Source organism: Strigops habroptila, chromosome 4, assembly GCF_004027225.2.
Source record: "Strigops habroptila isolate Jane chromosome 4, bStrHab1.2.pri, whole genome shotgun sequence".
Classification (NCBI taxonomy): domain Eukaryota; kingdom Metazoa; phylum Chordata; class Aves; order Psittaciformes; family Psittacidae; genus Strigops; species Strigops habroptila.
The window spans coordinates 71,777,410-71,803,246 of NC_046358.1; the positions used below are offsets into that span (position 1 = coordinate 71,777,410).

At 43.4% G+C, this 25,837-nt stretch overlaps 1 protein-coding gene across 2 annotated transcripts; it reads left to right on the top strand.

The window, feature by feature from the left end:
- Positions 1 to 252: 252 nt before the first annotated feature.
- Positions 253 to 23,930, top strand: EMP2 (epithelial membrane protein 2). Of its 2 annotated transcripts, XM_030484591.1 has the most exons (6): positions 253 to 375; positions 760 to 829; positions 16,336 to 16,447; positions 19,096 to 19,189; positions 20,619 to 20,765; positions 21,344 to 23,930. In XM_030484591.1, the coding sequence occupies exons 3-6, from the start codon at positions 16,370 to 16,372 to the stop codon at positions 21,526 to 21,528; spliced, it is 504 nt and encodes a 167-aa protein (XP_030340451.1). In that variant the 5' UTR covers positions 253 to 375; positions 760 to 829; positions 16,336 to 16,369; the 3' UTR covers positions 21,529 to 23,930. The 2 variants fall into 2 exon arrangements, with proteins under 2 accessions (XP_030340451.1, XP_030340452.1); XM_030484592.1 differs by lacking the exon at positions 760 to 829 and having other exon boundaries at positions 21,344 to 21,638.
- The last annotated feature ends 1,907 nt before the right edge of the window (positions 23,931 to 25,837 follow it).

Consider the following 25,837-nt stretch of genomic DNA (forward strand, 5'->3'; position numbering starts at 1 on the left):
GCTGAGGGGCAGAAGGGGGCGCCGCGGAGGGCCGCGCTGCCGCCCGCGGCGGGCGGGTTACGCAACACCCTCATGGGGCCGGACTCGCCGGCGCGAAGTGGCGCCTTTGCTCCGCTGACCCCCGCCTCCCGCCCGGTTTCCCGGGACTCGGCCCCGGCCGCGTTGGGAACTGGGGTTCCCTTCCCACAGACGGCTCCAGTGGGGGCTCCGCCCCGGGCCTTGCCCCCGTCCTCCTCGGGGAGACTTCTCGCTCGGCGGGCACTGTCCCGACTGCCCCTTCCCTCGCTGACGGGAGGCTGACAGGCAGCTGGCAGGGCACCACCGTTCCTCGCCGTGCTGAGGCGGGACGAGCCCCCGCCGCCTCACGCGTTCCGGGTATGAAGCACTCGCTCTTCTGGCAGGGACAGGGCCGGCTCCCGGCCCGCTCCCGCCTCACCTAACGCCGCCGAGACTAAGGGCGGGAGCCGCCCGGGGAGCGGAACAAGCGCCCGCCTGGTGGCATCCCGTGCGGCCCGGACCCTGCCCGCCGGGGCAGCGCTCACGGCACCAGCCCTCGCCGCAGGGAGCGGCGGGCCCAGCGCCCCCGGGGAGGGCCGGGCGGCGGCGCGCCGGGGTGCCCGCCCGCCACGGCGTGGAAACGGGCGGGGAAAAGCTGCTGCCGTGCTCGCCGCGTCCCTCCCTCGCCTCACCCACACTCGCACCTCTGCCTCCGCGGGCGGCGAGGGGCACTTTCGGGAATTACTCTCTCCCCACACCCAGCGCGTCTGACATCACTTCTGCAGGAGGCCGCCGCGGTCGCAGCCCGCGCGGAGCGCTGCCCGCCGGACCCGTGAGTAGCCGCGGCCGGGGGGGGGGGGCTGAGCGGGCCGGGGCTGGGGTGGCCGGTGCCATCCGGGGGAGGAGGAAACCCCCCAAAAAACCCCGAGGTAAACGTGAAACCCGAGGAGTTTATTTGCTGCGAAACAAACTTCACTTCGGCACGACGGCGGGCGCCCGGCCGAGCCGTCTCTTGGGGCCGGCGGGCGCTCGGACGGCGGCGGGGAGTGCTGCGCCCGCCGCAGGCAGGGTCCCGCTCGGCACCGGGGAGCGGGACAGGGCGGGACGACGGGGCTGCGCCGAGAGCAGGCGGCCCAGGGGTGCGGGAGGGCGGCGGGAAGTTCGCCGTGTGCGCGGGATGGTTCCGTGCGGCGCTCAGACGCCGCCGCTGCGGGTGAGCGTTTTTGGCCGCTGACCCCCCTCTAGTGGAAGGAAAATAACTTGGACAGAATTCAGTGCAGATCTCGCTTTAGGAAGTTTTTGCCAGCGTTAAGCGTTTTTCCACTTGAGTCAAACTGCAGTTCTAATAAGCCAGGCTCTTTCTCACTAGTGGGGCTTTTCTGTGTGTAAGGTCCAACTCCCACCCGAGAGGTTATGTGCCAGGTACCAGGCAGGCTACATTCAGTAGCACAGCTCTCCTGTAATACCGAGCGTTGGATTTTAGAGGTCAGCTCCTTGTTTGGACATCTCTAGGAGGAGCAGTGCACCAATGCCCTTGCCTTGGCAGACGTGCCCATGGCTTACTCCGACTCCAAATGCTGCCTCCAAGAAACCTGCAGTTTGGTCTCTCCATTAATTTCTTGGCAGAAATACTTTGTTCACGTGGTGCAGAAAGGTGGGGGTTTTTTCCCAACCTCTGGGAGTAGTATGTAAATGATCAGTAGTTACTGCAGTCGAGCATGTTAGAAGAATCTTCTGACTTGATAGAGGGCTGTGAAGAAATCCACTGAATAGCTGTAAAATACATGCTAGATTTGAGTAGTTTTCTTTAGGAACTTTAGAAGTAGACAGCCAACCAGGCTGGCTGATCTCCGTCGGAAAAGAAAAAGTAGCACTTTCTCTTCGCTTACTTTCAGACTCCGTACGTACAGTGCTGGTATGTTAACTATGTAAAACAAGCCCTCTTGCCTGCCTGAGCAGATGGGTTTTTTTCTGTCAGATAAAATAGTCTATAATGGCTTTTCCATCCAAACCTGCTCTCTGTGCTGCTTTTGAAGGCTTTGTCGTCCAGGCAGGTAGGGTGGTTCAGGAGAAGAGCTGTGGGGCTGGGCTGCTGGAGCTGAGATAATAGCTGCTGCAGACACGGACAGGCAGGAACCCACACAAATGGTGGGGCAGTGCTGGCCTGAGGTGCAGTGAGGGGAGGAAAGTCAATTGCAGTTTATTGGGGAGCCCAGCTACATTTTTTGTAAGAGAGCGTGTGACAAATTAAATGCCATGCTAAGGAATGCAGCTGGGGTATAGGTACTTACACAGTGGGTGAAATCAAAGTGGGAGTGGAAACAAAGGTACAATGGAAAACGTGTTCATCAGAAGCTGATGTGAATTTATGCAGTATAAGATGTAAGGACATGACCTTTGCTTCAGAGACATTTGAAGAAAGAACTTCTATCCTCTGCATCCCCTTGTGAGCTTGTAGAATGAAGTTGGAGAATAGACCATTGGGATACCTGGGGAAAGAGTCATCCTCCATGCTGAATAAAGATGTGTACAGATTTTATCATGTCAGCTGCATGGCTGACATGGATGTTACCAGATCATCTGTCCGCCGAGCAAGGAAAGCAGGAATTTCTCTGCTGCTAGCCATCAACATTTACTCCAGGTGAAATGCAGTAATACCATGAAAACTCTTAGGAGGTCATCAGTTTCTTGTTAGTGTGCTCATTTGGGGAGGAAAAGAGTCTATTAATGTAATTTGAAATAAAAACAACGTACTGTCAGTAGACAAGGCAGCAGACAAGACACTACTGGTGGTGTGTTCTTTATTTGTGGTCTCTGGAAACACTTCTATCATAAGTACCCAACCAGCCTTGATTATGCTGTGGATCTGCTAGTGAGGAAACCAGCGTATTCCATTTGCTTATGCAGATTCAAAACCTTGCTAGTAAAGGAGGTTGTTCAACAGACTGAGCAGATCAAGACTGAAGGCTGCTACAATGTCATTCTCTTAGACACAGGTTGTGTCTTGACCCTTGGATGCTGTAGTTACTGTTTCTGGCCAAAACTGATTAAAAAAAATTAACATCTTTTCCTTCATCTTGTACCAGCTTCAGTTACTGCACTCTTCACCCCTTGATTTATTAGTATCTCTTGCTTCACAGTTGCCTCATACCTTTCTCTTATTTCCATTGTGATGGCTTTTATTTTGTTGTCTTGTTTGTCTCAAGGTTGTTTTCCATCTTGAGTTTGACATTCATACAGTAATTAGAAGAATGTTGTACTGATAAGTCCAATATGGATATTTAGAGAAGCAAGACCCTCCTTCACTTTACTAAGTATATTATTTGTAGTCTGTCTCCTTTCATAATGCTGTTTCCCTGTCCATATGAAGATGAGATGGATGGCAGCACAAGGAGACTCTTCCCTTTTCACCTCAGTGGTTTGTGTGTATTTTGGTATTCCACTTACTCTTCATGTTCCATTTGTGTCTTGAGCATCATGTAAGACATGACACCACCACATAAATCAGTACAAGAATGTGTTTAATTACAGAGATAAGTAGGTCTCTGGAGACAAGATCTTTTCTATTGCTAGTTGGCAGAAGATGTACTTTCCAGGTCTTACTGCCATGTTCCTGTTGGAAGAAGACCCAGCAGAATAAGGCCGTGTGTTAAACAGGAACCAATAAGGAAGATATTTACTCCAAAGTGTAACAAACACTTTATATAAAATCCATGAGATCCTCCAGCACAGCCAAATTTGAAAGTAGAAAGGAATGCACAGCTTTTATTGAAATCAGCTTGGTCTCAGAGGGAAAGCAGGGGAAGCATAAGCACAGCACTAAGGAATTCCATTCATGGAGCTGTTCAGTGCTTGTTAGGATCTGTTTGTTTTTTGGATGCTCAAAGCAAACAAGTGATCTCTGCGGTGGGATCTCAGTCTTTGCTGGTTTTTAGAAAGCTTTACTATTTTAGAAAGAAGATAATTTTGTAAAGCAGATCTCAGTATGTCAGGTGATGCACATGACTTCATTAGGAAGATAAGCATCTTCATTTTTAGAAAACAAATCTTGCTGGGTGGGATTCAAGAAAAGCCTCATGGCCTGAATTCATCCATCAAAGGAATTATTATTTCTTCACTGAATGGGGAAAACTTAATTATGCCTTTTTATTTTACCTATGAAGTTTCATGGGCAGGTTTGATGGTGCATGCCAAGTGAAGCCTCACAATTTGGGTGTGACCTTAAAATACAACCCTCTGGCTGTGTAGAGATGTTCACAGGAGTCTGTAGGTGGGGCAGAAAGTGGACTGACTCAAACACCCCTTAGAGATGGCTATAGGATATATATTTATGGCTTACCTCACTGATCCCTAAATACTACGCTGTGTTTGGCCACAAACAGCCAAGGTGGGCAGTATGAACACTCTCTCAGGTGTTTAATGCAGGTGTTGAGTGTGCTGAAATACATCAAAATGATGGCCTTCTTCCAGGCAGAAGGTGGCCTTCCAAAGTCCCCCGATACCCCTGCTGAGGTGCATGTGCTGATGGTGGTCCCTGCAGTCGGTCTGCAGACTTGTTTAGTCTCAGGCTGACATTCTTAATCCACAGAAGCGACAAATGAGCCACATAACTCAATCACAGAAAGAAACCAGCATCTAGAGACGGCCAGAGGAGTCTAATGTAGAGCTGAAGCAAGCTGGCTGAGCCTGCCCAGTTATCACAGGCCCTTTGCCTGGTGCTGTGGCTTAGCTGGTTGACCCAAGCTATAGCGTGACTGTACGGGCAGCCAGCCTGATCGAGGTGGAGCGGAGGTGAAGCAGAGTTGGTGCAGGGAGTAGCAGGAGGTGTCTGGGCTCTGTATCCATATAGCAGCCAGCGTGTACAAGAGCAGTGCAACTGGTGTGCTCAAGTGTGCAATGAAACAAGGGTTAGAAATCCTTCCACCTGAGCTGGTAACGTTCACGTCATTCACCTTGAAGTTTTACTTTGATTGCACTAGTTGCAGATTTGAATGCCATTCTGAAGGTAGGCTGAGTATTAAATCCGATCACATGCTACAGTATTGCTGTGAAACAAAGTAGTGGTAGTTGTGAAAGAGTTTTGCTTTTTTTATTTTATGGCCAACTATGTGCAGTCAATAGAGATGTATTTTCACACTCCTGATAGATGATGTGTAAACTCTTAAATAACTAAAGCCAAAATTTTCTCAATTCAGAGCTACTCAAAGCCAAAGCAAAACAAGCAGTTTGAAAATCTCGCAACAGTGAATGTAACACATTTAATTGCTGGCAATTTCCATAGAGCATCTGCCAAAGTTAAAACAATATCAGCTTTCATTTCTACTGAATTAAACGGGTTGCTTTCAATCTGGAGAGACAAACCTTTTCTGCCTTTGTTTGTTGGTTAATTAGGTGGAACAACATAAATCACTCGAGCTGTTCTGTTGTATCTGGAATAATCCCTGGATAAGCAGCTATCTGGAGTCAGTAGAGCTCAGGGTCTGAGATTTGCTCTCAGAACTAAATTAATGCCTAGAATTAATGCTGCAGGTGTGCTTTTTGTTCTGGGTTTGGTTTTTTTGTTTGTTTTTCATTGGATCAGACTGAGGACACATTTAATCTGTCAACCTGATGGAAAGGTCTAGTATTCTGGTATTACACTTGGTCTGTCCCTCCCTGCTCCGCCGAGGTATTCAGCGGGGACAGCGTTGACACCAAAATATGGCCACGCAGTGACTGAGCAGGGGTGAGGCCAGGCCACACCTCGGTTCAGTTATTTGCTTCGGAAGCAGGTTCCCAAGAGGTTTCTCATAGCTTGAATAGCTCATTGGTGCAGCCCATGTCCCTGTACCAGTGCCGTGGTGCAGCTGGCTGATTGCCTGAGCGGCGGCAGGCCTGTGCCCTCAGGCTGCAAAGAGCTCAGTGGCTCCTGACTGCTGGTCTTCAGCACTGGGAGGCACCGGCGGCCCCTCGGTCACCCTCAGTAAAGGGGGACAGGTCTCGCTAACTCTTTGTAGCTCTGTTGCCCACCTGAGCAACGAATCCTCCCTTGGTGTGTCATCAGTCCCATGGTCACCGCCTGCATTACTCCACTGTACAGATCAACAGTCAGCATTGCTCCCAGCATTACCTGAAGTCTTTCAAAGACAGGAGAGGATTCAGCAGAGTGCCAGGGGCTTGGGGTATTATGCAAAAGCATGTTGCAAAGGCATGGAGACCTCAGAGAGACTGTGAGATCGCCTTCCCAGGAGTGCAGAGCTGGAGGGACTTCTCGGGTCACCAGCTCTCCTTCCCTGCCAGCATAGGATCACATAATCCCCCTTTGGGGAGGCAGGTCTTTTTTTCCCATGCTGTGGTGATTGTAAGGTTGTTCCAGGACTTGGCAAGCTCTGTGAGTTGTAATTTCCATCCTAAATGTGCTTACACCTGATTTATAGCCATTTATTTTCATCTTTAGGTTAAACAGTTCTTTTTCCTTCCATGTGTTTGCCTTGACCTGCAAGCAAGTATATCCCCAGTCTGTCTTGATCTTTGAAAATGAACAAGTCAGAACAAGAAGTTTTTGTCCTATTTAGCTTAGGAAAACAAGCTTTTAGTGCTTTTAGACCAGCTTCACTGTTAAGAAGGTTTTAATATATACCACAACTTTGTTCATACTGAGGTGGTATCTGGTGCACAACTTAAAGCAGACTGGTTGAGAAGAGGATGCACTGAACGCCTGACGTGTGCTTTTTTTTCAATTTCTAAGCATACAATTAAGCTCTACCCATACCTACTTCAGGTTACAAACAATTCATAACATGTTTTGCAGATGCCTCTGTGAAAGCATTTATGTTTTGTAAGAAATGAGAAACTACAGTATACAAGCAATTCCTTCTTTCAAATGACTGCTGGGTTTTCTCAACCAATGTATGCTCTTTGAGAACTGACCTCTTGAACAGGTTGCTTCCATGGGGTAGCTTTCATTAAAGACCAGGTTTTGGCAGAGTTTTCCCAAAGACTTGTGAATTCAGCATAAACTGAAGGTGGACAAGCAGACAGTGGAGGGCACAAGCAATGACTGTGATGAGAATTCGAGATGAAGTGTAACCATGTCAGGTGTTATTTAGAGATAAGGTGTCCCTCCTCACACCACTGTGGGTTGTGTTGGGGTTTAGAAGCAGACATAGAACAGGTTAAAGCTGAGATTATGATGATCTAATGTAAAAGGGCAGTTACAAGAAAAAGTGCTTTAGGGAAAAAGAAGAATATAGAGAAGATTTACTTCTGAGGAAGATGCTGTTTGTGCTGTTAGAGGAGGACAGACTTTCTGCTGAACACACAAACCTGTCTAAAGAGCAGTTTTGAAAACAGGCAGCTTTATTATTCAAATGTGCCTGTAGTCAAGGGTCTGTCAGCATAGGTAGCTGGCTTCTGTACCTGCTAAATTGACTTCTCAGCGTGTAGTAGCTGCTACATTTCTCTCCCAGGTTTTACTGGAGTATTTGAATACATCTATTCTGAGTCTTTTAAGCTTGATTTTCAGGTAAGACATCACAAGGCTTATTTTCGACATGGCATTGTGTTTGTGTTTTCCCATGGGTCCTGCCTGTTCTCTGCTGCTCAGTCTGCCCACAAAGGCTTCATGGCAGAGTGACTTTCCCCTGCAGTGCACACAGAAGGGCCACAGTGAAAGGAGTGGTAGGGCAAGTCTAAACCCAGTCTGAACTTGTTTGCAAATAAATTATTGTCAGAGTTACAGAAGTAGCAGCAATGCTGGCATCCCTAGGTCAAAACCTTATTAAAAGCATTCCTAAGAAATTAGAACCAGCAGCTTCCTTGGGTCTCAGTACTCAAGGCATTTTTGCTGCAGTTTTTTTCTTGTTTTTGTTTGGAAATGTATGGGAATAGCAGGGTTATAATTTCCCAAACTCTTAAGGTTCTGGCTTAATAGCATAGATCTAATGTGAACAGGGTGAGAAGGAACAGCAGTCCAGGGAGGATCTGCCAGGCCTAACTGTAAGCATGGTCTGTTCTACTTTTGGTAACTGGGTAGTGTTTCTGAGGAGGAGCTAAGAGTTAGTGTTTATGAAATAGATTCAGAAGGAGATGGAAGGGTGCTTCAGAATCCCCTCACACATAGGTCATAGGCCAAGAACGTCCATCAGAGTCCACTGTGGTGCAGGCAGTCCCACACAGAACCTGTAGGATGGAAAAACACCCAACTACCATCATAACAAAAGGCTTTGGTAACCTATAGGTGCACGTTTATCTTGGTGCACACAAAAAGCAGACCTCAGGGCTTTGGTTGCAAGGCAAGGTTCTCTGAAAGAATCTGGATAAAAACTAGGTCATACCTAGTTTTGTTCAAGACAGTCTTCTCAGTTTGTCTCCAAGCCCCTGTCTTTCACTATCAAAATGCAACAAGGCAACTGGCTCTTAATTGTGCTGCTGGGTCGTCACACAGCCTGTTGCAAGGGCACCAGCAAATGTAGATCTGGCAGAATGACCCTACTTTCATTTTCTGCCATTGAGTTACAAAAGCACAAACAGTGTAATTCAAAATAGAGCTCCAGAAAATACTGTGAATTAATTTTTGCTGTGTTGATTATTTTGTTTTTTGCCTACATACAGTGATTGCGTGCAGGGAACATTGTTTCACTTCCTTCTGATTTCCTTGCTTTGTGGTGAAGGACTTTGAAAAGCAGCTGGAAGTGTAAGTGACAAGCTCTGTTCCTTCCACATAAAATAGGTGGCACAAAGGGCTGTGGGCTCGAGTGCATTCTCAGTTAAGTGATTGCTCGTAAGCAGAAAGAGCTGATGGTGTCTATGCCTTCTAGGGGCTGATGGGACACTTAGCTCTCTTGATTCCAAGTCCAGCGTCAAGCAGGGGCTCGAAATTTTATTTCTTGAAGAGCATACGTTGTCCTTCATGCTTAGCTTCAGGCCAGGAAACAATTGGGTGGGAGCCTGTCTGCTGCGTGGACTGTTGCACTTCCCTTCCGGCTGCCCATTCGGTATTGTAGAAGTCTAGTCAGAGCCAACCAGGACTTCTTAGAGGTTTGCTAGCTGGCTAAAGAGATCCCTGGTTGAAAGAGGACATGGTGTTTCTGTATTGACTGTAGCTCTGGAATACTTGAGCATGAAACCAGGTCAGAATTTGAATCTACATCTGAACACAAAGAATAGGTTGTTGAGGGTCCAGTTCTACAATACATTAGGTCCCTTGAGAACAGAGAATATGTGAGCATAAATACACAGACTTCCACAACTGTTGGTAGACCTACGTTATTGATTAAGAAATTACACTTAGAAATAAGACTTTAATAAAAGAGAAAACTCATTTTCTATGTAGTGTGTGCACCTGTGAACTCCAACAGTAGCAGCTCACTTCATGCACCAGGGAACTATCAATACCTTGTTCAGATATTACTGGCAGCAAACCCTTTGCATGCTGTTTATAAATCTACATGTTAGCTTCAAGATTAGCACTCCTGTCCTATGAAATATTTAAAGGAAGGTTCCTTAAAGTAAAGCTCCCAAGTCAGCATCTAAAATAGAACTAGATTGCTTTAGTTGTATTTTCTGTCCTTTTCCATATGCATTGATGACATGGGGAAAATATCCGTTCCAGACTTCTCCTTGTGTGATAGGATTCTTCTGTAGCTGACACGGAAAGGATCCAGATATGTGTCACAGCTGGGGTACATGCACAGCATCACACGGGGGTGTGCAGGACAGTGAGGATGGGCTGCTGGCCTGAGCACCTGTGTCAGGCTGGCCCTGCAGCTCGGGCACGTGCCAAGGTTAACCCTGCAGCACAAAAAATGACAGACAGGTCAACTGAAAATGAGTGGAAATCACTTAGGTGATGGATCAATGTAGATACCACAGACTGTGAATAGGGGCAGAGCAATAGTCACCTTGCAGAACACTGACAGAGCCAAATGTAGAAAGTGTAAGAGTTTGGGTATTACCTGCCTCATTCTAAGCAATAGCACTCAGTAAAATGTACCTTGTGATGCTGGTGTTCCCAGCTGTTCGATTAGCTCATGCAGAAGGAATAATGAAATTGGAGTAAGGTGTTTCGACTGGTATAATTTTTTCCTTGGTGTTAAATTTTCTGGTTTTCTTGTCCTTTATGTTGTTTGATATTTAGGCCTTAAAGGATTGTTGGAATCCTCAAAGCTTTTGTTAGTTCGGGAGAAACTCCGGTGGCTGAACTTACTTCACTTTTGGTTCCAGTTCTGAGAATCACAAAGGAAAAACAGAGCCCTTCATATCTGGTAAAGGAGGAGAAAAAAAAAATTTAACAGTATCACTCTGTTCCTTATAAGCCAGGGAATTCAGAATTTTATGCAAGTTTAGAGACGTTGGTACAGGCAAAACATGAGCCAACTCCCAAGTTCTCTGTCATGAGACACTGCGAGATGTGGCACAAGAAAGCTGAGCAAAACAAAGTGGTTATCATGTAAATCCAAACATCTTATGATGCATCACAAGATGACAGACTTCTCATACCACCAGTATACGAGCTTTTTCTTCTAACTTCACATATAGAGTCTTAATTGCAGCACTGAGGGGCAGAGGAATTGATGATTAAGAAGACTTTGCTTTGATTCAGTTTTACACCAGTGACTTCAAGAAAGTTCAGCAGAATGGAATGCTTACTGATGGCCCAAAGACCTGCTGGTCTAGTTGCAAGGAAGAGTGTCAGTGCAGAGAGCTGCAGGTATGGTAACTCGTTCAGCAGGATCCTCTACCCCTTCTGTCGGGTGTGTCTTCAGCACACTAGGTGTGGGTGAGAGCAGCCTGCACAGCTCCAGCCCTGGTCTGCACAGAGCAGGAGCTGCTGTGGGTGTTTGCACCGTTTTTCTGGACTGTAAACCATGATTGTCTGCACTGAGATGTTTTTCACACATGGGCTCGGCTGAAGATGATATGAAAACCTGACTTGATCATAGGAGATGAGGGCAGCAGATGATGTTGTAGGATAAGCTTTAGCCTTCTCAGTGCAAATGAGCACAGGATAAACACACTTCACTACGTACAAGTTTCTCTGGTTGCAAAAACCAAACATGAGAAATAGCCTGGCAGCAGAACGTAACTGCATGGGAAGAAATGAAATCCTGGGCTGTGGAGATGACAGCTGGACTGGAAAGTAGTGATGAACTTTCTGCTAAGAACTGTCAAAGACAGAGTTTTCTTCTTTGGTTGCTTGCTGTACTAAACAGCAGAAAAAAATCAGTTTGGCATTCCTCTTTGTACTGGTGGACATTAAAGATAAACTTTCTCTTGGAGATAAGTTGAGGCTTTTTTTGCAGAGGGGTGTGGAGTTTGGCATACGGAGGCAATCCAGATTTGTAACATGTTTGCTTACTGCAGTTCAGGAATGTTGGGACCCTGGACTGGATACTGTTTGTACTGTGCAGTTCTGCCATTGTCATACTGATGTATTTTGCTAAGAGGCACTTGCCTTCTGATTGTAGCAAAGGCCCTTCTTAGCCACCCCTTGTAGAGCACATCAGGCTCTCATAATCAGCATGTAAATTACTGCTTCCAATAGTCTGCATTACTGAAAAGATTAAAGGTAAGTGTGACTGCTGCATTTATTCTCCCTGTGCAAAATAAGGTAGCACTGGAGTATTACCCAGAAACAATTCTTCTGCACTAATTGAAAAAATCTTTGTTGTTAATGTAACTAGCTCTTCTGTTTTCAATGTGTTTTGTTTAAGTATCCTCCAGCATAATGGTATTTGTGGGAAACCTTATTACCACAGCAAATCTGGATGTGTTCAGTAGGATTCTCATAACTTACTCTTCCTGGTTTCAGTGGCAGTCTACACTTCTAACTCACCTGTACCTGTACGTTTCTGCCTCACAACCTACTTTGTGAAGTGGTATTAAATGCTGAGGCTTGCAAATGAAGCATCATGTTGACATCCAATGTCATTCTTACTATAACCCCCAAACCTGTTTGTGATGTCACATGTGACGAGCTGAGTCGAATTTTATGTTCTCTTTTGTCAGAGCTTTGCTGGACATTACTACAGGGAGGTTCCTGAAACAGTTACAGATGGACAGGAGGGCAGAGCTGGAAGGGGCCTCAGGAGGTCCTTCAGAATGCTCTGGGCCTTGCTTCAGTCAAGTTATGAAGATGTCCAAGAATGGAGATCCCACAGCCTCTTGTGGGATCTCCAGTACTGACCCTGTTCCAGCACTTAATCATGCTCACTGAATATAATTAATACATTTTTCACAATTGGAATATTCCTTGTTGCAGCTTGTGACTGTTGCCTCTAGTCTTTTCATCACATACTTCTGAGTAGAGTGGCTCTATCATCTCTGTTAAAAAGACAACTATAGTCTGTCCAAAAAGCTTTTTGTGTGTGTGTGTAAAAACTATTAAAACAATTCAAACCACTTTGGAGAATGATGAACAGGATCTGTTGCATCATCCCAGACTTTAACCATCCCTAAAGGCAGTGAACTTAAAAATCATAAATCCTTTGGCTTGAGAGCATGGTGGCTATCAGTGAATATTACTGCAAATGATAGAAAGTAAAAAATTACTCTGCCCAGGAAACTTGTTTTGATCCATACATATATTCTTACTTATGATCAAAAGACTAAAACAGAAGAATTGAACAACGGTTCATTTAAGAGCAAGAGTTCTGTAAGAGCAAGAAGCCTTTTCATAGCAGCGTGTATTAGCACTGGTAACAGGGCTGTGCTTCCAAGGGCTACAGAACAGCAATGGAAAAAGTACTATAGCGTCCCTGATTATATCACACGTTGATACCAAAGTTTTACTTGAGGAGTCTGACCATGTCTGTGCATCTTGTTAATATAGTTGTTTGCAGATTCTTGTTCTGTGCAGTAGTACAAAGTACTAGATTCCTTGATGTGATTTTAAAATGCATCTTCTGTTCTTACGAACAACCCGTTTTAAGCAATATTTTCTTGTGGCTGCACAAATTAAATGTAAGAGATGATAGGATTTTAATCAAACACAAATTGCTGGTTGCTCCATTGAGCAGGATTAGTTCAGCCAGGTCAGACAGCAGTGCTGGCTTCTTTGTTCTTGCAGGTACTCTTGTTTTGAAATCACGAGGCAAAGCCACTGCCCGGTGCTGTGCTCTTGGTGTGGCAACCCCTGCTTCTGCTGGGGTTTAGGTGCTGGAAAAGAACCAGGAACAATCATGAACCTGAAGAGAGCCCTTGAGAAGCAGCTCATGGTGAAATAAGAAATAGAGGACCACAGCTAGTATGCAGAATAGGATGTTACCAAAGCGTTTGGTTAGTAATAAATTACTAAAGTAAGAATTCTGAATGCAAAGAGTGTTCTCAGAAATTCTTAATGTGAAAATATAACTATGCCCTTCCCTTGCTCATAGAGATGGAAGGAGCTGCCTGCCCCTGGATTGGTACCCAGGCAGGCTGTCCTCAGAGAATCTGGGAAGGAATTGCTTCTTGCTGAAGGAGTGGAAGGATCTTGAGTCTCCAAAACAAACTTTTAAATTTCAGTGTTGTCTGCAGTGGAGGAGGACTGGTTGCTGACAGTCCCCTCTCAGAGATGAAGTCCAGAATTTCTACCTCAACAGGGATGCAGATACTGTGGTAGGAGCTTCTGCATTGTTGCTGGCTGCATCTTAGAAGTAGGGTGCTGCTCTTTGTGTCCTGGGCACAGACTACACAGAGCTTGGCTAGAAGACCCTCCTCCCCTCATTATTCTATGCGCAGGCTGTGATGAGCCAGAGTCTCTCTGGGTCTCCCTGGGAAGAAGAAACTGTTAGGAGTGATTATAGCCCACAGATCTTTCTGCGCACCTCTGGGATCCCTGCTCAGGCCTGACAGATTGGGTGACAAGTTCTTGTTGTCTTTTCCTGGTATTAATTACTTGGAATTGATCTGTCTCCTTCCTTTCCTGCAGTGTCCTTAATTTTCATAACTGTGTATACCTGTTGTAGCACTGTGTGCACAGAAGTTGTAGCAGCTCATAAAGGGAGCCATTGCCAGCGGGTCAGGAGGAAGTGCCTAAAAATGGCTGTTATGGAGGTTCTTCAGAACAGAAACATCAAACTATTATTACTGTCCTTTATCTTTTTGTAAAGACAAAACAAAAAGCTCTTTCATTCAATCTTGGCTTTATTTGGGTAAAAAGTAAATGTCCTCTCCTCATCACCCATACATGTTTATCCATCCTGTCAGAAACACTTCTGTTTATGGCTGAAAGCAGTAAAACAAAAGCATCCACTTGATTGAAGATGAAGTGAATATTTCTGTGCTGGCAAGTCTTGGTTTCCATGATTGGTTTTCATTAGGTTACATTTTTCTGTCTCTCTACTTTATGATGCTTCATGTAATAAGATGAAATTGTATTGTTATTCTTAAAATAACACCGAATACAGTTTGATTCTCTCTCCTTACATGGCAGATGCTTGTTGCAGTATTGTCTCCCTAGATACCATCAGTGCAACAAATGAAGCTCGGAAAAACCACAACCACAAGACCAGGGCATGCTGGGTGAAGATGGGTACATTTCACAATGAAAGCAGTTTGACATGGTGTTATACAAAACCATCTTCTTTTCCTTCTTCCTTCCTTTCATTCAAGAAAGGCTCAATAAAGAGTCATGAATGACATTTCTAGAAGCAGAACTGGATACAGAGCATCTTGAGTCATCCCATGGAATTGGCTCTTTGGAGGAAGTTGTGTTGGAGAAAGCAAAGTTTAACAGTGAGAAAATGGGAAAGAATAAAAACTCAAGTAGCTCCTTTCCTTATTTTCAGATCTGACTTAGCTTTCCCATACAGTCATTCCAGTCAGGTATGGATAGAAGGTTATCTATCTGATCAATTCTCATTTGCCCAAAAGCACTTTAGTGCTGTTTGGCTTCGTGCTTGTTGTGATGCTGTGCTGCAGTGAAAGGCCATGTAAAGGATTAGTCTGGAACTCCTAGTCCCTATTCAGCGTGTTTATGTGCTGTCTGTCACCTTTTTGTTTAAGTTTTGCAGCGTAGTTGTATTTTGGCCTGGTGAGAATGCCAGTGGAGCTGCTTTGAAAGTGCTGTCAACGTAGTCCTTTTATTTGGTTCAGTTCTCCATGTGGTTCATGATTCTAGTAAGTGGCAGTAGGGGAGAGAAGGTTAGACATGAGAAAAATCGTGGAAGTCCTAAAAACATCATAACTACCTTTGGGTGTTTGCTGTGTTGTTTGCTGTGTGAATGGGGTTGTTTGACAGAATGTGTCCAAAGGAAGTGGAGAAATGTGCAGATGAGTGATAACATGCAGAGTGCGCTACAGAAGAGTGCACATTAAATGCAGAGAAAATATCTGCAAGACTTGCAGATTCCTTACAGAACATAGCATACATTAATGAGCATTTTTATACAACAAGGAAAAGAGAGTAGATACACCAAGCAATTTACATTTCTATGTGTGAGTAACAGTAGTTTTCCCCACCCTATTTGTTACTTGCCCACACATTTCCTGGGGATTCCAGTCCAAATAAAGCTGTGGTTCCTTTTGTACATAAGAATTCTTATTTTATTTTTTCATTTGAGATGTATAATGGTAATAAATGGTTTAGATAAGGTATGAAGATACTAGGGAGACTGGAGAGAGTATCAAGTGACTGAACATAAAATCACTAACTGGATGATTACATGACTAATGGATTTATTCAGCCCTAACAGTCAGAGCAATATGCTGGAGAAAATGGTAGCCCTCAGTCATTCATCAGTGGATAAAACTTGTAACTAGATCAACAAAGGACAACCTATATGAGACCTAAGGTAGGGCATAGCTGCTACTAAATCTAGGAGGTTAGTTCTTCATGCACTGAATTTTGTTCTAAAAGCATCCTTTTGAAATCCACATTTCTTCCTACTTTGAAAGCATGGTTGAAACAAGACCTTACTATACCCAGTGGAAATTCTACCATCACACGCAAGCAAGGCTGTAATTTGAAAAGTATTTCTCTAAAAGTCAACATGAATGAGTTCTGTTCTTGCTGAAGAAGCATGTAGAAAGAAACTTCTCCGTGTGTTTACTCACTGCAGCCATCCCACTGGCAGGTTGCAAAATGCACCTCTTGGCTTCATTTCAAGTTGTGGTTCACTTTAACGCCAGGGATGCTAGTTACGTATCACACACAACAAACAGAACACTGTTACACTGATGGAAAGTCTGATTAAGTGAAATCTTTTCTCTTTAGAGACAGGACGTGTGCTGTGGGCTCAGACTGCATACAATGCTCCTGGCGAGCAGCACCTCGCTCTGAAATCCCCTCACACTGGCCTTGACTACTCACAGCCACAGGGAAACAGCATAGTGACAGGTCAATCTGATGTTCATATATGCTGTTATGTTTTATAGATTTATCTCAGACTAAAGCCTCCACAGATCAAGGATGTTGATTCTTCTGGCATTCATTATTGTGTTTCACATAACCTCAGCAGCACTGCTGTTCATCTCAACTATCGACAATGTAAGTATCACTTCTTCTCTTTTCCTCCCAAACACACTGGTATTTCTTTGCTTCATAAAAATGAAGTTATTCTTCTCTAGTTGCCTGCAACTTGCTAATTGGAAGCGTGTAGCTTTGTTGGGCACACTGGTCTCCTTACATCTTTTTGTAGAAGAAATGCCTTGTTTATGTATGCATGTTTATGATGTACAGGGATAGGACTATACAGGTACCTGCTGTGCATTTATGTGGTGTCATGTTCTAAGCCCATGTCAAGCAGCTCATCTTCTCCCTTTTAAGATACTTGGCCAGGGACTGTCTTTACAAATACTACCATGCTTGCAGGGTGGAGCTGCTATGAGACTTGCTTCACCTAGAAATGGGGAGGATCTATCATCCTTTTGATCAAGTACATGCCATCAAATAGCTCATGGTCAGTGCATGCGGATAATCTCAGTCAGGGTGTGCTTTGCCTCAGAAGTGGTTGTCCAGGATGCCCAGTTAACTCATGAAAGAGACACCATGAATTTATCTGTTTCCATTCAGTTGAACATTTTCAGCACAAAGTTTTAGAATCATTTATGTTACATTCTTTTCAAATTTCCTTTTTATTTTTGCATCCAGAAAGAATTTACTTTCCAGTATTTATATCCAGCTCTTAATTGAATTTTCCTCTTTCCAAAGCAGCCCGCCAGCCTGATTGGTACTTGTAACTGTGCACTGGAGCCTGGCTTTCTCTAAGAGGTTTGATATATGTACAGGCTTATAGGATTAAAAAAATTGTCTCCTGAAAATACTTTACTGTGCTCAGTGAAGCTGGTTTGCATCCCAGAGTCTTTTCCAAGACCGTGCTCCAAGAGAAATGATGAATTACCCACAGCTTTTTATTGCAGAATGGTACAAACTCAGATGTTATCTTTCAGCCAGCTGGTTGATTTGTCTAGTGAAGCGGGTCATGAATTGAGAACCAAAGCAGGTTGTCTTGCCCTGTTCCTTTAAGCATGTACAAAGCTGGGATAGTGGACAAAGCAACTTACTCTTAGTTCAGATCTGCTTAACATCCAAATCAAATTATTGTAGAAATAGAACCCCATGCACTCTACTTTGTGCCATTAACTACTTTGAAACAATTACAAACTTAAACTGTGTAAGCAACTCCTGTTAGATTTTATCTTGTGAAGAGGCTTTTTATAGTCATGAAAATAACTCTGAAAGGATTATATAGTGCTCAGAGCTGAAAAACGATATGTTGAGCTTGGACTGCAAAATCCAAATGAATGGCATCCTGAGAAAGCAATATTCTTTCCTAAAACACAGTGTTACTTCTGCACATCTGCCTATGACCATAATACATTGTAGTTTTTATTGCAGTATTGTTTGCAAAGCTGCACAGTAAGCTGTGAGGTGTCTGGAGTGTCTGTTTAAGCAGCAGATGCCACGAGGAGTCATAGTTAAAAGCTGTATTTTTTCAGCTCTATTGAAAGCAAAGGCCTGGGTAGCTATCGGAAGGGGAATGGGTTTCCTGAGGAAATGCCACTCGTGTGGAGTGCTTGGCATTTCCCAGGCTACCGTTCAAATCCCTTCAGTCACTGCAGCACCGTTTTGTGGTGTTAAAACAGCAGAGTACAAATACCACAGGAGGATCTTAATTTGTCACCAGCCATTTCCAGTCAAATGCCATAGTGTACATCCTGCAGTCTCATACCGACAGCACAGCTATGCTGAGCTGAGATTAATTCAATCCAGTGTCAGGAACCAGAGAATGTATAAAGAGCTTGTTTCATAGGTGCAATAGATTCTGTTTCATACCATGCTATTTAATGCCTGTGAATTAAAATGTGCTGGGCCTTTAAAGAGTTGTGCATCCTAAACAGGGTCTGGAGGAACAAAGCAGATCTTGTCTAGGTACCTTAAGGAGTGAGCAGCCACTGACTGTCCAAAATTTCTGCCCAAACAGTGGAAAATCCCTTGTGCTTTGGGATGTTAAAGATTGCCATTTGTTCCCTTTTCTACTTTACACAGGTCTCAGTGAAAATGACATGTGATTAATGATACAACCCTTTCTTCCAAAATGCCATTAGATGTCAAATTTAGTTTGAGCAGTTAAGTATCAAAACTGAACAGAAATTTGTTGCAGCTGATTACAGACTGAGGGAGCTGGGCTTGTTCAGCCTGGAGAAGGCTCCAGGGAGACCTTAGAGCAGCTTCCAGTGCCTAAAGGGGCTGACGGGAAAGCTGGAGAGGGGCTTTGGACAAGGGGGAATGGCTTTAACCTGACAGAGGGGAGATTGAGATGAGCTCTTAGGCAGAAGTTCTTCCCTGTGAGGGTGCTGAGGCCCTGGCACAGGTTGCCCAGAGAAGCTGTGGCTTCCCCATCCCTGGCAGTGTTCAAGGCCAGGTTGGACGGGGCTTGGAGCAGCCTGCTCTAGTGGAAGGTGTCCCGGCCTGTGGCAGGGGGTTGGAACTGGATGAGCCTTAAAGTCCCTTCCAACGCAAACCAGTCTGGGATTCTATTGTGTGATTCTATCTGCTCAGGAGACACTGAGACAACTAAGGAGCTTGGGGTGGGTAGGGGGTTGTTGTATTTTGTGGGTTTTGGTTGTGGGTGTTTTTTGTTTGGTTTTGTGGTTTTTTTCTCCCTGTAAGAGCCCTTTACTTTTATTTTGCAGGCCTGGTGGGTAGGAGATAATTTTTCTACAGATGTCTGGAGTATGTGTGCCACAAATACTAGCACCTGTATGGCCATTACCGATCAGTTCACAGGTGAGTGTCTCACTGTGCCTGTCTCAGTTCCTTTAGCAGGAGATCTGATGAAATCACTATGAAGTATGTAGGGTCAATAATCTATTTGTTCAAAAATCCGCATGCTCTAACTACTTGGGTCTTCTAAAAGTTTTAGTACTGGCTTTTCATTTTGGAAAAGCCAATTGTTTCTGTGAGAGGAAAACTGAGGGAACTGTCAGGTGCACTTGAGAGCCCAGGGCAAGAGAGGTGAACAGATAACAATGAGCGCTGAAGGGTTCTGTGAAAAAATGGATCAGGTAAAGACAGTGAAGCAATCTGAAAGTGTGCCTGAAGTGACAGAATTTGCCTCAGAATTTGAACTTTAACTTTCAAAGAAGAACTTAAAAATACTGGCAGCGTACAGGAATGAGGGAAGAAGTGAAAGAAAATCAGAACACAGGGTGCAGTTTTAACAGAGAGAACTTAATGTACAGCACAGCCTAATATCCTGCTTTACCAAACATAGAAGAATTCTCAGATGCTACATTACTTTATTTCTACACTTTCAATCTTTCTCTGTATTGAAGAGGTAGGTGATTTGAAGAGTCATGTGCCCATAACGTTCCAAGTATCAAGTTGGCTTAGAGCATATGTATCACTGCCCAAGGCAGGGTGGTTGGACTCGATGACCTTGAAGGTTCCTTCCAGCCCAAAGCATTCCATGATCCTATGATACTATGCTGCAGGTGATCTGTTACACAGAGGCATACTTAAGCTAACACAAATGTAACACATTTGCATTTGATGTCTGTATTACTGTGCATTCGTTGCTATTGGGTACCCAAACTAGGTAGGTTCTTAGTAGCTCAGGTACATCTGCTGTTCCCAGAGCTACTGACAACGTAGCTTTGATAGAGGAGAGGTGCTGTGAGGAGCTCATCTGCGTAGCTGATCTTCTCTGCATCGCTGCAGCAAAGTTACACAAAGAAGCTATGGATAGTTACATATTTTTGGTTACTTTAGCTCTTGTAGGAAAGTAATAGGATGAAAAACCTGAATCAAAGGAATCTTTCGTGCCGAGCATGGATATCCTGTCTGGTTACCATCTCACTGGACAGAGCTGTCTCCAGGCTGGTGAGAGGCCTGCATCTGTGTTTGTAAGCCATTTGGGACCCCTGGCAGTTTCACTGTGCCTTTAGTACATTGATGGTAGTAAAGGATGTGGTGGGGAGAAACAGTCTCTTCAGTATTTTTATGCAGTTTTACGAAGAGCTTTTAGAAGTCCTTAACCCTCTGACTGTTTTAATACCATGGAAGCAGAGAAGAACCGCTCTGAGCAATGCATGCACAACTGGTTTGCTGTAGCTGCTGAACTGCTTCCATAGCATAGCTCTGCCCCTCTGCTCATTGCAGGAGTAGGTGAATAGAGAAACTGTATTTTTAACTGTGGCTGCTTTTGTCTTTGCAGAATACCAATCAATTCAGGCTGTTCAGGCCACCATGATCCTATCTACTATTTTCTGTTGTGTGGCATTTCTGGTTTTCATTCTTCAACTTTTCCGTCTGAAGCAAGGAGAAAGATTTGTGTTAACCTCTATTATCCAGCTCCTGTCATGTGAGTGATTTTTCAACACTTGTGACTTTAATGATGTTTACACAAAAGTAGGAAAGGGAAGGGGAAAAAGGTTCCAAAACGAATGAGCTGAATGAGGGCTCTTGAGGCCATAGCTTAGACTTTGTACTTGTTTAAACAGTGAACTGCCCTATTCTGTACTTTCTAGGCAGTTAAAACATGGATGACATGACTGCTCAGAATAAAGTAATTTAGATTTTGAAGAGAAAGAATTTGAGATTCTGATCTTCATGGACAAATTAGATAACTCCATAGTTGTTACAGGCAGGTACTCCCTTCATTTTTTGCTAGCTTTTAAAACTATGCAGATGTTTAGAATCATTTTGTGTGCACTGCAAAGGACATAAACACGGAACAGGACTTCAAATTTAATCCATGCCAAAGAAACTGAAAATGCATCCTGAAACACTCTGGGTTTAGTCTGCAGATGGAAAATGAGTGTCTGCAAAAAAAGGGCATTGCTGGATGCAGCTGGCAGAAGAGTAACAGCGAGTAATAGTTGTTATGCATATTGATAGTATTTTAAGATGCTAAACTTCATTATTTTCTTCCTCCCCCAGGTCTGTGTGTTATGATTGCAGCTTCCATTTATACAGATAGGCATGAAGAGCTACACAAGAGCAATGAGTATAGGATTGAAGTTTCTAAAGGCCAGTATGGCTATTCCTTCGTCTTAGCTTGGATTGCATTTGCCTTTACTCTGATCAGTGGTGTTATGTACCTAGTATTAAGAAAGCGTAAATAAATGTCAAGCAGCTAGTCATTTGTCACTGCAGTACAAAACCAAATTCCAGTAACCATTTTGTATATAATCATTTACATGGTTTTGTAGTAAAGGTATTGTTTCTCTACAAATGTACTGTGTTCTTGATATGAAACAGAATTAAACAAAATGGCAGGTTTAAGGGGTGCCTGGCACCTCCAGGTCAGGGGCTGAGCAGGACAGAGATACCCTGGTTCTTTTACCTATTTCATCATCACAAATGGTTTTCCCTTTACTAGACGTTAACAGTTTATTCCTGGCCTCTAGTGGATTACAAATAGAGCCCATGTAAATTAGTTTGTAAGCAGTATGCTACCTGTATTCCTGGACCAGATATTTCCCTTTGGAATAGGTTAAATATAGGGGGAGTAAAAAAATGAGGCCCAGATCACACTGAAAGCAAACAATTATAAAAGGCCAAAGCTGCACTCGCTGCGCCTGGCAGAGGACTCGTGTTCTGCTCTTTATAATGTGCAGTAAGTGTCATCGAGCTTTTATTAAAACCACTTGCTTTGCAAAAGTAAACAACCCTTTTTTGTAATCCAGCAAATTATTCTCTTGATTCTCTTTCACATTTAATTGAAGCACACAGAGCCTTTGGCAGGAGAATTTACCAGCAAATCCACTGCACAACTTGGGACTGGAACAATCTGGGCTGTAAGAAACACCCCACTCGAGTCCCATACCCCTTTATTTTTGCATTGTGCATAGTCTCTGTGGAAGGAAAGGAAAAAAATACCATTACCGTGCCTACATCTGCAAATTTCCAAGCAAACTGGTGATCAGTTAAAGCCAAATTCATGTTTCTATAGCCAAACTCAACATGGTTATCACACCAGGCTTTGATTATATAGCAATTTCATGGCTAATGTGTCATTTACAAAAGCAATTCCCCGAGTCTGCCAATTAGGAAATTGGCCTTTAAGAATTCATTCTAGATTCCACTGTGGATTTTACTTGAACTCCTACTAAACAAATCAGAGTGTGATTACTTTGCTTATGAATTCCAGGCCAGTTCTGCAAGATAAAATGACTTGGTGGTTTTTATTTTGCAGTCGTTTTGTGAGATAAATCTGTACTCTAATAGCAGGCTCAACCGCTCAGCAGTGTAATACTGGCTTTGGCTGTTGGTGACTTTGGAGTTGGGAGATCAGTGTGGAGAATGAATGAAGTGGCTTTTTCTGGTTAGTCACAGCTTCGATGCTTAAATATAGATTTGATTTTGTAAAAGCACTAACCAGTTACTTCAGTATGTTCACTAGAGCTGGCCCGATATACACGCAATAAAAAAGTAAGTAGGTTTTGAATGAGGTCTTACACTTAATGTTGAACAAAATTGGTTACTACAAAGTAGTATAGCTCTACTAAAGTAGATACTTAGTGCAGTATACATCAACTGATGGTCTGACCCATGCCTTCAGGTAACTGATCCTTGATTTCTCAGAAAATAACAGTTCAGGTGCATAACTCTGTAGGAACTGTCATCAACATGAGTAACAGTCATACAGTTCCATCTCCATTCCTGGAACATCCTAAAATGCTTTGGCTTGTACTACTTGTCTTTTGGGAGCAAAGAAAGCCCAACAGGATTGTTAAAAAATTAGATGGAGGACAACACATTGGAAGATAATAGTAAACCCCCCCCCATCAGTCTGAGCAAGACTCCCCAGTCTAGCATGATGCTAGTGTTTTGTCAGGGCTTTCTTCTCACAGTGGGAACACTCTGCATTTCCAGAATTACTACCCTGCTTTTTAAAAAAGTGTTTCTACAGTTTGCTGAATACATTTCAGATTCAAAACCTGAATTCTGCTAGCAAGCAGAATTTGTCTTAAATAAGCAGATGCAGGTTTAAGGTTGAAAGCAGACAGACTGTTAGCAGGTGTTTTGCTAGTTGTATTCAGACATGAAATAGTAAGGGAAATTCCTAAGCAACTATGGATTCAAGTTATATCTAGAAGAGAGTCCTGTTAAATTGTGAGTTAAGCTGTTACGCCACTGGCTTGAAGAGATGCTGCTTCAGTTTCTCGCCTTGTTAATGCTCAGGTCATTTATAGAGCAGACATTTAAAATAAGGATGTATATATACATGAACACACAGCTTAACTCCACAGTGAGAGCTCTGGCCCTTAACTAAAGTGACAAGCACACACACCACCGTGTACAAACAGCAGCATGCTCATGATGCCACATAGAGCAGATGGGAAGTGTTATGCACACCAAGAAAAATGCCAAACCAGTGTGAACTAGAGTTTTAACAGGACAGACATACTTTAGGATATTCTTTCTACCTGATAATGCCTTTAAAATGATTACCATTTTCTATGCTCTATATATTCTGAAACTGTACGTGAAAATAAAGTTAAAAGAAATTCTTGTACTGTAATAGCAAGCTCAATACATTTAGCAATCTGACTTTGTCTTTAACCTTGGGATATATTTACACTATGTTGGATGAGAAATAGTTGAGTATTTGCGTGAACAGGTAAAATTAAATTCTTCCTGCCTGTACTAGACCCACAAGCTGATTATTTTTGTCCTTTGTCGAAGATCTTCCCAGGTAAGCAGAAAATACTAGTGGATTGCACATTTAAGTGTATCATGTCAAAAGAACAGCTACTAAGTAACGCAAGACCCACGGGTGCTCTGAAGAGTAGTTTACTTGTAAGAGTTCTTTTTGATCATTTGCAGAAACAGCTGTGTATTTAACACCAGGTTGAGTGCCTGGACCCTGTGAGAAAGTAATGCTAGAAACAGGCCAGTCACTTCTATATCCAAGCTTCAGGTTTGCACTGAAGATGGGCTTGTACAGATTGATCCAAAACACCACCTCCCCAAATCCCCAGAAATTATTTCCCACACCCCTTCTAATCATAGTGAGCGAAAGGGAAAAGTCCAAACTATGAGAAGATTCACTAGCAGCTGTGACTAGCCTGACCTCTTTTACCCAGCATCTGAAAGGAAACAATCTTGGAAAACAAATCTGAAAATATTTATGTCAGTATACTTACCACTTTTAAAAAAAATAAGTATTTTTTAAATGTGTCTCATCCAGGAGAAGAGAAAATGAAGTTCTCTACTACCTTTCCATGCGATATCTTTAAAAACAAAAAAAGCACTGTAGGTGCTAGAACTGTGCTGCATTAACTATTTTATTAGCCCAGCTACATCAGCAGTTCATTTTTTATGGTTCTTAATGGCTTGAAAATAATGGAGGGCCTACAGCAGTGTTGGCTTATCTTCAGCATTGTGGAAGCTGGTGCCATTTACCTAAAGAGACAGAAGAATCCTTCCTACAGTTTCTACAAACAGGAGTAAGAGGAGCCACTACCTTTCCAAACACTAGAGTTAAAATCCCCGAAATCTTGGTTCTTCAATGAAGCTGGAAATCTTATTATCTTTTTCATTTCTTCCCTATGTGCAGTAATCCCCTCTAAAGTAGTAAGATGAAAGTGAAAAGTGGAAGTAAATTAGTTTTAAAAACAAGACTTCAAGGCTGTAGAAACAAGCTTACCGAATTAATGGAATAAAGTTCGTAACAGACTGTAAGTAAGAAATATAAAGAAATTAATACTATCTGCAGTAATGGTTTGATTTGGAACTCACTGCAAGTAACAATGTAGTACTTAATAGTGGAATAGCAGACCACTTGTTAGGGTAAGTCTGGGTCTCCTAAAGAGTTTTTTAAGCAGTTGAAGTAAGCCTGTATATGACACAATGGTCTATAACGTCCACATACATCTTTGCATTGAATGACAAAGTAGTGCTCCTGGGGGGTGATAACCTGTGATAAACAGCAAGCCACTGACAGTGGCAAAGCCTTTATTTTGCCTGCTCCTATGTGATGCAGAACTGTTACTAAGGTTTTCATGGAACAAATCCAAGTGGTAACTGTGGGGAAGGAAGCACACGGCAGCTCAATTCCTGTAAGCGCTGTACCCTTTGGGTTTGGTAAATAAGCCACTTCTAGCTTCAAAAGTCCAAGAAGGGTCTTGGAATTCTTCAGTAAGCTCTGGACAAAGAGGGATCCTTGGCAGTGGAGCAGGATATGGGAATTGCTTGAAAGTCTAGGCACCAAGACAAAACCAGTTGTTATTAAACAAAGACAACAACAAATAAGCCAGTTACACTACTTCTTACTCATACTAGCTTAGCTTCCTGTAAATCCATTCACTTCTGAATTGTTACTGTCTGTATAGTTCCTAAACCATCAGAAGTGTCACAGATAACATGGTGTTCATGTATTAATATTTGGCATGTTGCTGACATAGAAAATACTTCTCAACTCCATAG

Excerpts from the sequence above, each read along its gene's own strand:
- EMP2 (XM_030484591.1), top strand. The coding sequence starts at position 16,370 with ATGTTGATTCTTCTGGCATTCATTATTGTGTTTCACATAACCTCAGCA. Across the intron at positions 16,448-19,095 it reads TCATCTCAACTATCGACAAT|GCCTGGTGGGTAGGAGATAA; the intron begins GTAAGTATCACT and ends TTTATTTTGCAG. Across the intron at positions 19,190-20,618 it reads CATTACCGATCAGTTCACAG|AATACCAATCAATTCAGGCT; the intron begins GTGAGTGTCTCA and ends TTGTCTTTGCAG.